Here is a 13,375-nt window from a genome sequence, read left to right on the forward strand (position 1 = left end):
GCTGGGCACCCCGCCGGCTCTCCCTCCTTCCCCGGGCCAAGAGGGCGGCCGGCGGCAGCCGACCGAATGGATACGGCTGCGATCGGACACAGCCTTATCTCTGCCGGGGAACAAACACGGCGTTAATTGCAGCCGCGCTGAGAAAATTGCTATTGTTTCTACTCAGAGGCGGGCGGCAGTTCGAGAGCGTTTATCCCGGGAGCCCCGTATCAATTAATCTGCATCGCGGGGCCGAGCCGACAGCTCCCGGGGCTGCGGCGAGGGGGAGGTTGTGCTTTGGAAGAAAAAACAAGAGGAAGGAGATCAAGTGCGAGCTTCCCGCCCCGGCGTCCCCGTTTCCCTCGCTCCCCGCCCGCAGGTTTTTCTGACGCCGGGGCGCAGCCGGCTCCAGCTCTGGGAACGGCGGCCGGGGAAAACCTGCCGGGCGCGGCGAGCGGCGTTTCTGGGACGCGCCGTGCGGCCGTGAGGCGCGCAGCGCACCGCGGGCCAGCCTGACGGGGGTCCCCGCGCACACGCGCGGACGCGCGCGGAGCGGGGCGCAGGCGCGCGCGCCCAGGCGGCCCCCCCCCCCCCCCCCGCCCCCCTTCCCCTCCTTTCCCCCCCCTCCCTAGCGGGCGGCCGGGGGCGCGCGGGGGTGGGCGCGCGCGGGGCGCGCACATGCGCGCGCTCACGGCCCGGCTCCCACGGAGGCGGGCGGGCTCCGCAGGCGCGGGCGCGCACACGGGCGCGCGCGCACGCCCAGGCAGAGCCACACGCAGCGGCAGAGACGCGCTCCCGGTGCCGCCGTGCTCCCGGCGCGGCCGGCGTTCGCACCGCTCCCCGACATCGGCAGCCAAGGACCCCCCGCCGCTGTCCGGCCTTTAGTGCCTGAGGGGGGAGGAGGAGGGAGGAAGGAGGAATAAGTCTATTAGTAATAACAACAACAACAACAACAAAACCCACCAACAAATCCGCACTAGCGCCTTAGTCCTTCTCTCAGACCGTCGACTGCCTGGCATCGCCGTGCATCGGGCTGCTGTGCTGAGACTTTGTTTCAAGTAAAAAAAAAACAAACAACAAAACCAACAAAAAAAGCAAACAAAAAAACCTTCGCTTGCTCAGCCACTTCCATTTTTTCCCCTGCAGTCTCGCTGGTTTGAGGTGGTTGCTTTTTGTTTTTCTGGTTTTTTTGGTTTTGTTTTTGTTTTTTCTTTGGTTTTTGGTTTTTGGTTTTTTTTTTTTTTTTTTTTTTTTTTTCTGGTTTCTTTCCCTTCATGTGGTTGGATTTGGTGGATCCGGAGCCAAAGCTGATTTTTTTCCTCGGTGGGGTGTGCGTGTGGCGTGCGGGGATTTTCTCGCTGCGTTTTTATCTTCTGCTGCTTTTTTAAATCTTGGTTTTGAACCTGAGCCGGGAAAAATGGGAAACGGTGCTTCCGTCAGAAGGGGAATCTCTCCATCACTGTTGTTGGGACGTGTGCCTGTGGTGCTAGTGTTTTAGAGAAATAGCCTGACAGCTTTCGGAGTGGAAGGTAAGGGTGCCCGGGGCATTTCCATTTCCCATTTCCAGGGATTACGACTGGAGAGCTTTTAGCTTGGGATTCCGGGGAGGAGGCGGCGGAGGAGGGGGACAGGCTGTTGCTGAAGGATAGAGAGAGAGACAGCACATACGAAATGATCTCCGCATTTACTTCAGCGCTGCAGTTTAAAAGTTAGAGAAGTCCGTCTTGCGACAGGTCTGCTTCCCTGAGAGTAATTTCCAGCGAGACCGAGAAAACCTGAGGTTTGTGCACGATTGGGGTAATTTGTATGGGGGGTGGGGGGAATTGTTAGGTTAATAGGAAGTTAAAATAAGAGAAGTCAGTGGGTCTTCTGTTGGGGGAAAAAAAAAATAAATGGAGTGATGGCGCCGTCTATGTTCGGCTAAACTACAGTGTCACCTAGACAATCAGTTCGGGGAATATCCAAACTAAATGCCCGTTTCTTTTCAGCAGAAGAGGATTCTCCCCTTTCCCAAATGGGTAACCTTAAGCCTCTGTGGCCATTCTTTAACTCCTTCTTCCATGGAAAAGAAAGGGCTTTTTAATCTGAGTGTCTTAATCCTTCCAGTGAGCAGGTTCACTCTGCATCTAGCAATGCTGCAAACTAACTGCACGCTGCCGGCACACTCAGTTCGTGTGTGTGTGCATGTGTGCGTGTGTAATGCACACAGGGAGAGAGGGATTAAGACAGTGTTCTGTTTCAGTAGCCGTGCATGAACAACTGCACAACTAAAATGAGGGTTATTTGATTACATTTCTTCATAGAAAACAGCCTAGCACTGCAGAGGTCTTTATTTTTCTAGTGCAGATATTACATAGGATAGAAAAAGTCAGAGGCTTTTTTCCTTTTCAAACAGAAAAGCAAATAAGCTCCCTTTCTACTTTCAAGATTATAAAATTAATCCTTTTTCATGGGTGGAATTCTTAATTTAGACACTTATTGTCACATTGGCTTTCAACGCCTACACCATCCTGAATAACACTGCGCAGAACTGCATTGCCTGCAAAGTGCTTCAGCAAAGGGGAAATTGTTTCCAGAATTCCCAATAAGTTTCTCTTTTTTAAAACCTTAAATGCTGTACCAGCCCTGTTTGGAGAAGGAGAACCATGTTATTCATTGAGACGAATGCTCAGAAAGGAGAAAATCTGACCATGTGGATAGACCCAGCAGCAGCTCTGCTTTTTTTTTTTTTTTAAAACCTCTGCTATAAAGAGGGTTAGAGTTGGTACTGCTTTTTGCCAATTTCAGGATTCAGAGTTTGCATTATAATCTAGGAGATACGAAAATCTCTTCAAGGGAGCTTAATCCGGTGACTTGCTGTGTGTTACGCAATGGGAAACAGAAGATGCCTTGCTGTTTGGTGAGGAGATGAAAAGCTAGGCAAAGACGCACATCAAAACTCAGTAACGGTGCCTATGTGTATGTGTGCCTCTGCTTACAGAGCAACAGTGGAAGCAATCTAGAGAGTTTTGAAATTAGGTTGGTATCACTTCTTTCTGCTTGCATTTAAGAGCAGAAGGTGAAAAACTACTCATTTGTAAGAGATAAACGACTTCTCAGAGGTTAATGCTGAAAACCTTCAATCTGATATTTTTGGGCATCATTATGGAGTAAATATAACTCAGGTTTTCTGTATGAACCTAGGCCACTGTTAAAAGAACAGAGCATGTGGAGATTATGAGGATTGGCAGGTGCAGTAAAACAGCTTTAATTGGAGATACTAGCAGAGAAAATGTAATATTTTCTTTCATTGTTCAAGCGCACGGCTGCAGTACACAGGAGCTAATCAAATAGTACAGGTAATTTGTAATAAGAGGGCAAGTGCAGTCCAATAGGTGCAGAGATCCTGCTGTAGCACGGCCAGTTATATAGAGCTACTGACTGTAATACTAATACTGTGATCCATTTTATATATCCTTAGAGGCTGAAACACATTGAAATTATTATCTTAAAAAGCTGGCATTTAGTGGTCGTGTCAGACCAGCAGTAGTTATACCCATCTGTCTTTATTTCTTTTTTCAATAGTGTCAAAATTTTATTAATACATTAATCTCAGTATCTTCTGCCTTTTGAGAGACCTCGGTATACCAGGCAGCCAGGGTGAAGACATGTAGGCATATGGGAGATAATGTTCCATCTGTAATAAATAGTAATTGGTGCATTTTTAAATTATAGCTGTAATAATTCAGTTGCTTCTCAGACTTAAGAGAAAAATCATATATAACAAATTTTACCAGTTTTCTTGTTCTATTCTGGTGGAATTCTGCATGTGCATATCTCATATGCACATACACAACTATGGCAGATTAATTATTTACTTTCTGAATAAATAAATAAATAAATTTCTCTTCTCTTGGTCTGTCAGGTAAGGCGTCTAGGTTTTTCCTTAAGTTGAGCAGTTCTAGTCTACGCCATGATGACTAAATCCTAGAGAGGAGAGGACATTCCTATTAATAATCTAATAGATGTTGAGTTTTAATTTGTCGGTGGAAGACGTGTCTGTGGCGATGGCCACGTGATGGCGCTGTGCACACAGCGGCAACCCCGGCCCTTGCGTTATAAAATAAAAATTACCTGCCCTTCTTTCTGAAAGGGGCTCTAACTGCAAGCTTGAAAACAGCTGGCTGGAATATTGGAAGGAGTTTGGTTTTCTATGCGTGAAGAATTCTACTTGCATTTTTATTTCATTTCATCTCCTGCAGGCCAAATGACATAGGATGAAGGCTGTTCGTAATTTGCTGATTTATATATTTTCCACCTATCTACTGGTTATGTTTGGATTTAATGCTGCCCAAGACTTCTGGTGTTCCACGTTGGTGAAGGGGGTCATTTATGGATCGTATTCTGTAAGTGAAATGTTTCCTAAAAACTTCACAAACTGCACTTGGACGCTGGAAAATCCAGATCCAACCAAATATAGTATTTACCTGAAATTTTCCAAAAAGGACTTCAGCTGCTCCAACTTTTCCCTCTTGGCTTATCAGTTTGATCATTTTTCTCATGAAAAAATAAAGGATCTTTTAAAAAATAACCATTCTATAATGCAGCTCTGCAGCTCCAAGAATGCTTTTGTATTTCTGCAGTATGATAAGAATTTTATTCAGATACGTCGTGTCTATCCTATCAACTTCCCAGGATTACACAAAAAAGAAGAAGACCAAAAATCCTTCTTTGAATTTTTGGTGTTGAACAAGGTGAGCCCAAGCCAGTTTGGGTGCCATGTGTTATGCACTTGGTTGGAGAGCTGCTTGAAATCTGAAAATGGGAGAACCGAGTCCTGTGGGATCATGTATACAAAATGCACCTGCCCTCAGCACTTGGGAGAATGGGGAATAGACGACCAGTCCCTGGTGTTGCTCAATAACGTGGTGCTGCCCCTCAACGAGCAGACGGAAGGCTGTCTGACCCAGGAGCTGCAAACCACCCAGGTCTGCAATCTCACCAGAGAAGCCAAGCGGCCGCCAAAAGAAGGTAGGTGCTTCTTGGAGGGGGGGCTGAATGCCATGCCAGTGTGTAAGTCCTGCTGCCAGCTCTCCTTAATACTCACATTCGTTTCAGTTGCTCACCACTCTGGCTCTCCTCTAGATGAGGCGAAAGGGCTGGAGAAGATGCGCACTCCCTTAAAGGCAGGGAAGGCTGCGTTTTCATTTCTGAACTGGCCTAACCTACAGCATACAGTTCTGCTGAGCACCGTTCAAACTCCTCACAAGTAGGATCCATCTGTTTTAAGGCCTCGCTTACAGTAATGCCCACAGGTGGTGAGCCAGCAATCACTCTTCCCCCTCACCACCTCTTTACAGCAACCACCCAACTGCAAAACCTTGGCCTTCATGATTAAATCCCTCAACTTTGCAAGGAAAACATTTCCAAAGGCATGCAGGCAACCTGACCAAAAGACCAAGAGATTTACCATGTTCAGGACACCCGGTCCCTGGGCCAGACCTCAGCAACCTACAAACAAACCAAAAGCAAAGGCAATTCCTTAGGGTGAAGCCTCTGCCTGAGATGCCTGGAGAGGCGAGGCACTGTGCCAGGCAGGACATGCTGGTTTCACCTCCTGTGAAGGGGCCAGTGCCTGCTTCTACATCCATTCTCCAGGCAGTCTCAGCTCCCGGAGATGAAGGCTCAGAATCTCATTGCGGTATTAGCAAGGAGGGGGTTGATGTGTCATTCCCAGCAGCTGCTTCATGTCCCTGCTGGAAAAAGGGGAGGGGAGGTGTTGTGGAAGGATGGGAAGACAGGGGTCCAGCAGTTAGCATGGCAGCCCTCCACCTAGTCCCTCTGCTACATGCCTCCTGTTTTAGCCTGACATTTTGGGGAGGTTGGGGCAGGAGGGTGATTTTTAGAAGGACTTTGGGGGGTTTTGAGGCAGGGAAAGCGTGGATTGAGCATAGATGGGGGCTCTGGATACAGACTCTTGGCGAGGGGGTCCTTCAGAGCTGCCATGCGGGAACGGGGGGAGGGGGAGGATAAATCATCGAGCCTGGGGTATTGCATTTTAATGCAGGAAATGTTCTCTCTCTCCTTGTTTTTTGCATAGCCACAAAGCTCTCAGTCTGTGGCGAGGCAGTGCCAAGCTCCCAGCCCCCCTAATAGAAGTTGCTTTGTGGAGGAATGTAACATTGACACGTTGTTAGGAGAGGATTTTCTTTAAGGGCAGCCAAGCCCCAGTGCTGTGGGAGAAGAAAAGCTGAACTTGCTCCAGCTGCCGCGGTGCCAGCGGCCAAGGGCAGGGCCGGGGGAGGGGAGGGCTGGCGACTGGGACACTTGGAGCGTCCCGTGGCTCCGCGCTCTCCCGCCCCCCGGCAGCCCGGGATCAGAACGGTTCTAACGGACAGGGGAGGGCCCGCTGCCTCAAAAAAATCTCCTGGAGAAGCTCGTCCAGTGGCAGGGATGGTATTTAACATCGTGTAGAGCTAATTAGTGCCCAGGGAGGCGGAGGCAGGCCCGGCCGCGGCAGGAGGAGCCGGGAGGGAGCTGTGCGGGGCTGGCACGGCCCGGCCGCGGCCGCCGGGCCCCGCCGTGTGAGTCACGGGCAGCGCGGGCAGCCGCGGGCCCGGGTGGAGAGAGAGCTCCAACAGCGCAGCCCGGGAGGCGCGCAGGAAGCGCCCCGCGGATCCCGGCCAGCGCGGCGGGAGGCACGGTCACCGGGACAGACAGGCGCATCCATCCTTCCCCTCGCCGCTTGCCCTCCTTCGGCTCCCTGGTGGCGCTGGGGGCGAGGGATAACGAGCACGTTGGGTCCGCGGGCCGCCGGGGACCCTCGTGTCATTCCCCCAAATACACTAAATTCCAGGAGGATGAGTGTATCCCGGGATGAGTGCATCTGCTTCAGAAATGTACTTAGTTGAAAGGACAGAGGAAGCTTAGGGCAAGCATCTCTTAGGTTTTTTTCTTCCCTTAATTTTGAAACATGTTTCCAGCATATTTTGCTTCCAATTTCAGACATATTTTAAATTTTGCCCCTACTGTTGTGTTTTTCTGCATATGAGCTTGAGAAATGGCGTTGTTAGAGAGGGTGGAAATTTCATTTGGTAGGTGGGAGGTTTGATTTGCTTGTTTTTCACTCTGTTTAGTGGGGCCAGTTTTGTACTGATGCAAATTTTTACAGTATTAGAATTACTTCAATATTTTAATTGCTTTAATGCACTTTGAAATTGTTCATCAGATTTTTACTCAAAGTTCTAATCAGTTTGCAAATTAAACCTCATGGTACTTCTCAGTTAGCAGTAAGCTTTTTGTTTTCCACTTAGTGTCTAAAACATTTTTACCCTTTCCTCAGAAGGCTAAAAATCTGCGAGAGGTGTGTTTAGTCTTTGTTTTCTGTAGATACAGTCACATTCATTAAGCACATCAGTCAGATGTATCTGTATATAAAAAGCTGGTTTGTGGTTCAGATCAAGGCCTTATTGAGGGGTCAAAACATAGACTATTCTTACTACAAACGTGATGCAGTTCATCACTTCTGTCAGCGAACATTAAGGCAAGAAATACAAATTTTGTTTTCACAGATAATCTAGTTCAAGTTAGATTGGCACAGGTAGTATAAATAGTAGACCAATAAGTAGGAAATGGTTGTTAGGATTCACAGTGGCAACTGAAAGTACAGTTTTGCTAGTATGAGTTGAGTTTTAAGAGAAATGGAATTTACTTGTTGAGAGAGTGCTCTAGATTTGGTAAGACTGTGTTTTATGAACTTGTGCATCATTTTGAGGTTTTGTAATGACATTGCCTAGAACTGACTTTTGGAAAGGAATAGCAAAGACCTGACAGCTTTCTAAGTATTATGCAAACCTTCCCATCCATCAGATTTTCTTTCATCAAGCTTGACTGTATGAAGTGTAAAATCTTTTCCCAAAACTAGTTCCAGTCCCATTTTAGAACCCTTATGTAAATAGAGAGCATTTAGATTAAAGCCAACTGTTTCTATTTTGAACCTCTGAAGATTTCTACAATTTTGAATATGATAAATGGCTTAGGAAAATGGATGAAAGTCGGCATTTTTCCTTTTTAAGAAGTGTTGCATTTTACAAAAGATGTGACAAGTGTACAATGGATCATTGTGTTTCTAAATATGCTGAAGTGTTGAACAATGAAAAGATCTAGGTCAAAAAAAGCAGAAGCTGTAACTGTTGCTTTTTAATAAAATGGTTTGGAAATACATGGTTTGTTCAGAATTTCTTCTGTAGGAAGATCATCTTTGGTGTCATTGATTAAAGCAATATTGAAAATCTCTACTGTTTCACTGAGACCCACTTTCCATGTATCTCGATTCTTTTCCGTGGCCTTACATTTGAGATGCTTACCCTGGATCAAAGCACTTGCAGATAGATCTCAGTGAATACTTTGGCAGGGCCCTAAATTTAAAGGCTGTGGGGAATTTGTCCTCTTGATCTTCAGTGCTGTGACTGAAATATGTCATCAAGTTTCTGTCAATAAGACAGGGCTCAGTTCCAAGTCTAGTAGACATGTAAAAACTTTGTATGTAGTCAGTCCAAGAGAGAATCCAAGAATATTTTTTCTTCTTGTAGCCATAATATTATTGTGGGGTTTTGTATCTACTTAGATAGAAACTCTAGTTTCCTATTGTGTTTACTGCCAAATCTGACAAGGTTCCTGCTAAAAGAATGGAAATAATTTTTTGTCCTGGTACATACATACAAGAGGAGAAGAGAAGGATTGTTCACATTTAATAAATTTCAGCATTTGGAGTTCCAGGCTTAATCTTGTATCTCGTGTTCAGATAGTCTAAAATAATTTTCGTAGGGATATTTTATTATGCTAGAAATGTAGCATTGCTCTACTTTGTCAGAAATTCTAAGAGTTCACTGTGTACCAGCATCTCAGTATTCAGCAACTGATTTTTTTTTTTTTTCCTGATTTCAAATCTCACAACAACACAGAGATCTTAACAGAGGATTTACTGTAATAGATGAGTCTTTAAAATAATAATTTATGTCACACTAGTAAGATGTAGGGTGAGGACAGTTCTGTAATGCTCTCAGGACATGCATGCATTTATTTATATGCCATTCCATGAATGCCCACTTCCTGTTGCACAGATTTGAGATGAATTCATAATATCCATCACATACCCAGAGGTCACTAGCTCAATGAGTAGGCTGGACGTCCCTAATCAGAAAGTCACAGTCAGCAACACCGTGTCATATCATGGCTCCATCACAGGATTAAAACTGTTAAATCAGTGAAGGATTTGTCTAGTAAGATCAAAAATTACAAAATGGAGTCTAACAACCATATACTTTGACAAGAATTTTTAATATTTAGTGTGCAACAACTACTTGAGTCTAAAGTAAAATTTAGAAAATCAAAAAATAAATAAAACTTGTCAAAAATATTGAATCAGTACAGTAACATATTTGAAATGGCTTAATAATTTTTATATCCTTCTGCTTGCAGTGACCCTCTTATTTGTGAGTTCAAGTAGACAAAGGAGGATGAGCACTAAAGGAAAAACACACTTTTGAATTTTGTGTGAAGGGTATTTTTCATTATGTTTTACAAAATATTGTTTAAAAACTTTAGCTTGATATACTGAAATAAATGGTTACCATGCAGCTTGTATGTAATGAAATAAAAAGCTTACCATGATCAGTTTCAAGCAGTTTTGTTATTATACTATAATGAGCACTTTGATCTCAGTGACAATCTATACTATAAAGAAAAATAATTTCACTTAAAATATTTTTTTATACCTAAATATTGCTCCTGCTAAAATGCTTGTGGCCAAAAACATCAAAGAAACATTAATAGAATCAGTTAAAGAGATCATGTTTGTGAGTCTGGTTCCCCCTGGAAGGAAATATTTTAAAATCTGCTATGGATTCCCATGTGCCACATAATATGCCCTATTTTGACTTACTTTGCTAGAAGAAAATGATCACCCTAAAACTTCATGGTTATAGTACATATTTGGGTCATTCTGAACCACTCATAATAGGGTACTTTATCACAGTCATGTGAGTTTGATTTCAAATTCTTTTTTAGAAGCCATGCACTGTAGAAAAAACATTAATGATCAGCACCTCCTTTAATCAATAAGCCTTACCTTTGTTTTAAATTATTATATGTGATTATCACTAATGTGCTCTTTTGATTATTTCCACCCAATTTATGTCAGTAAACTATGAAGCTTCTTGTTCTGATGTAAAGTTTAGAAGTTTGCATGCAAGAGTAATGAGCACCTCATGTATGTGTATGGAATTCAGTGGGATTTGGGTCAATCCATAAGTGAATTGTTTGATGCTTTGAGAAAGGAAAATACCCAGACCATTTCCTTTACGATACCAAAGGCCCATATAAATGGCTTTGCTTCCAGTTATTTAAATACTTTATTAGTAAATATATTTCTCTCTTTCTAGGTGGTAATTTCTTTGATATAACAGATTCTATCAGTATTTTGTTCAGCGCTTCTCACACACTAATGAGATGGCATATTTTTTTGGGGGGAAAAATGAGCCAGCTTCAGTCTAATGTTTGCCTTAAGAGGGATTACAGGTGTCCTGTATAGGATTTGAATAGCGGTTTTTCATCAACTCACTGCTTGTTTAAAACATTCATGGCTTCAGTTGAACAGTATCTTATAACCCAAACCAAGATTTTAGTTTCTCAGCCTGTCATTTTTGCTTGAATTAAACCTCTGTTTATGTACATTATTGCACTCAGACATTGAAAGACCTGCTCTCAACTGGGCATAAATGCTGCTACAGACCTCCACTCTAAGAAACATGGCACATACATAGAAGCCAGTGATAAAGAACAGGAAAAGTATAGAAACAAATTAAGTGTTCAGAATTAAGTCAAAGCAAGTATCCAGATTAGGAACAGAATTCTGTCTTGCTGCTGCCTCCAGTGAACAGGTAATACTGAGTTCTGTACTATCAGGTTATGTCACTCACACCAGTCATGCCTTCTTTGTTGGCCTTTCTGGTACCAGTAAGCTGTGCCTTTTGTCTTCAAATTCTTCCAATTACCCTTTGTCTGGGTGGAAAAGGTCCTCAATGTGTTTACTGTATTTTGGACCTTGCCCTTTGATTTTCATGTGCTTTTGACAAATGTGGAAGTATAGAACAGTTATTAGCAGAAGGTGATGTGGATTCTGCTTACATGGTGGGATTTCAGTTGTTAAAGCTTAGTGACATGACATGGAATTATATTATGACATAACACAGCTACTGCACTTTCTTTATATTATTTATGCAGTGGCTTATACCTAAGTATTTCTATTTTATGTGTTTCTATAATATAGTGATTATATGATGTTTTACATTCAATCTGTTCTCCTGTGCTCTTTTTAAATCAATTTATCCTCGTCTGTTCAAATCTATTCATATTGTTGTTTTGTTTGGTTTTCTGCTTGCAAAAGCATGGAAAAGTCTGCTTTTTATGTGGGTATACACAAAGGAATTTTCAGAGGAGACTTTCTTTTCTCTTCTTAGGGAATTAAATTTATGAAGTTTATTCAGTTGTGTTTTATCAAAGGATTCTAACTCAAAGTTGTTGTCTCGCTCAAACTGGAGTTTAGTTGCTCATTTATAAATATGCACTAATTGTAATAAAACAAAGGTCACTGCAGAATTCCATTGCACATTATTTGCATTCACTGTTAACAAGAAATATAAAATGCTCTTTAGGACAGAGAAAGTTGTACATGATATAAAATACAAATTTACAAATGATGCATCACTGATTTATGAATATTTCAGAGTTTCAGCCCTTTCTCATGTTAGCTTAATCTCAGGAGAAAGACAGTCAGATTTTTCAGACGTTCTCAGTTTTGTTAATCTTTTCGAGAAGTTATAAATAAAAGTTTTTGTCAAATTACTGGAGGTTTTCTGATGGACTAACCACCATCAGAATTAATAAAAACAATCAATAAGGTATGACATCCATGTTGTTACTTTGCTCTGCAAAGGCCAAGTTATTGTCTTTACTCAAGACAAATTCACCATTCTATCAATATAATTTGGTCTAAATGCAAATTAGAATAGACATCATGGAAGAGATGTGAAACAGCAATAACATGTGTACTACCAAAAGCAAATTATTTTGTAATTTTTTTTTATAAATTCTTTTCTTTTCCCCTGTAGTTTTACTTTTGAAAGCATCCTTGACATTTGGTGGAGCAAAGCAGATGTACTTTCAAGAAAACTCAGTTACATAACTTCTTGCTGCATTTATTTCAGTTCTAGCTGTTTAGTCTGTCTCTGTGTGCTTCATTTCTGTTTCTTTTTCATTATCTGGAGGGGGGAAAAAAGGCATGTGATGCACTCAAAGTAGTATTTCTTTGATGGTGTTGAAAACGTGTGCAGCTGAAATTTGGAAGCAAGCTATTTTTAGTAATTAAGTCCAAATTTTATTTATATCTCCTAGAAATGGCAGAAACTACAACAAAAATAGAAAATTTTAATAGCATCCATTTTCTGGTAGCTCGATAGAAGATTGGTGACAATGAGGTGAACATATTACCCACTTTTGGGCAGTTTTTGCTAATTTGCTCTCTATAATTCTTCAGGAAATGTGAAACATTTTGGGAGCTGACTGATACCTGTTCTTCACGTACTGCTGGCTAATTCATCAGTTATGTAGGGATACACCTACATAATTATTATTATAATTGTTATTTAGGTATACACATGGATTCCTTGTGTTAAGTAGGAATTTGTTAACCATTGTCACCAACTGAAGTATGCTATAATAAGTTGTTTGTGAGAATCTGAAGCTGCATTGTAGCTTTACTGCTTTCCCGTTGATGAGTTATTCACTACACCAGCCAAGTAGAAAACTATTCACTTTAGGTTTATTAGATGCATAATCTTGATGTTGGGCAAGCATGCTATAATGGCCCAGCTAAACTTCCACTGGAACCTAAAAGTGGCACAAAAAAAAAAAGCTGGGGAGAAGCAGCAGTTCTGGTTCAGTGCAGTTTAAATTTGTTTAGGTAAAAAAGTCTATCAAGTAGTGTTCGATACGTGTTACCCTTGCCTGCTCTTTTGGACAGGTTGGCAGCCAATTACATAATACTGTGTTTCTAGGCAGTTGCACCATGTTTGATTACAGTATTACTGGCAGATCCTTCAAAATAGAGTCCAAGATACATGTTTATCCAGGGCTTCCCACTGACAATTAAAGAGTGGTGCAGATCATTATGAAAGTGTGCACAGAGTGCTTGGGGATAAGTCGGCAAAGCCTTTGTAGCTCATTCCAATACTGCGGTTAGAAAGGGTTTAAATTACAGATTAGAAAATCAGAGAATCTAATTCATGCTGTTTATTGATTATGAGAAATAATATTGCTTCGTGCAAGTATACTTTTTCCTGAAAGGCTTTTGGAAAAT

At 42.5% G+C, this 13,375-nt stretch overlaps 1 protein-coding gene across 1 annotated transcript in view; it reads left to right on the forward strand.

Annotated features, from left to right (window-relative positions):
- Nucleotides 1-4,235: 4,235 nt before the first annotated feature.
- The window catches only part of ADGRB3 (adhesion G protein-coupled receptor B3), a 447,155-nt gene continuing 438,015 nt past the window's right edge, over nucleotides 4,236-13,375 (forward strand). The window contains exon 1 of the mRNA XM_058835068.1: nucleotides 4,236-4,989. Within this exon, the coding sequence (XP_058691051.1) occupies nucleotides 4,236-4,989 (754 nt within the window). The remainder of the gene's footprint in view (nucleotides 4,990-13,375) is intronic.

This window comes from Poecile atricapillus, chromosome 3 (assembly GCF_030490865.1).
Source record: "Poecile atricapillus isolate bPoeAtr1 chromosome 3, bPoeAtr1.hap1, whole genome shotgun sequence".
Lineage (NCBI taxonomy): Eukaryota > Metazoa > Chordata > Aves > Passeriformes > Paridae > Poecile > Poecile atricapillus.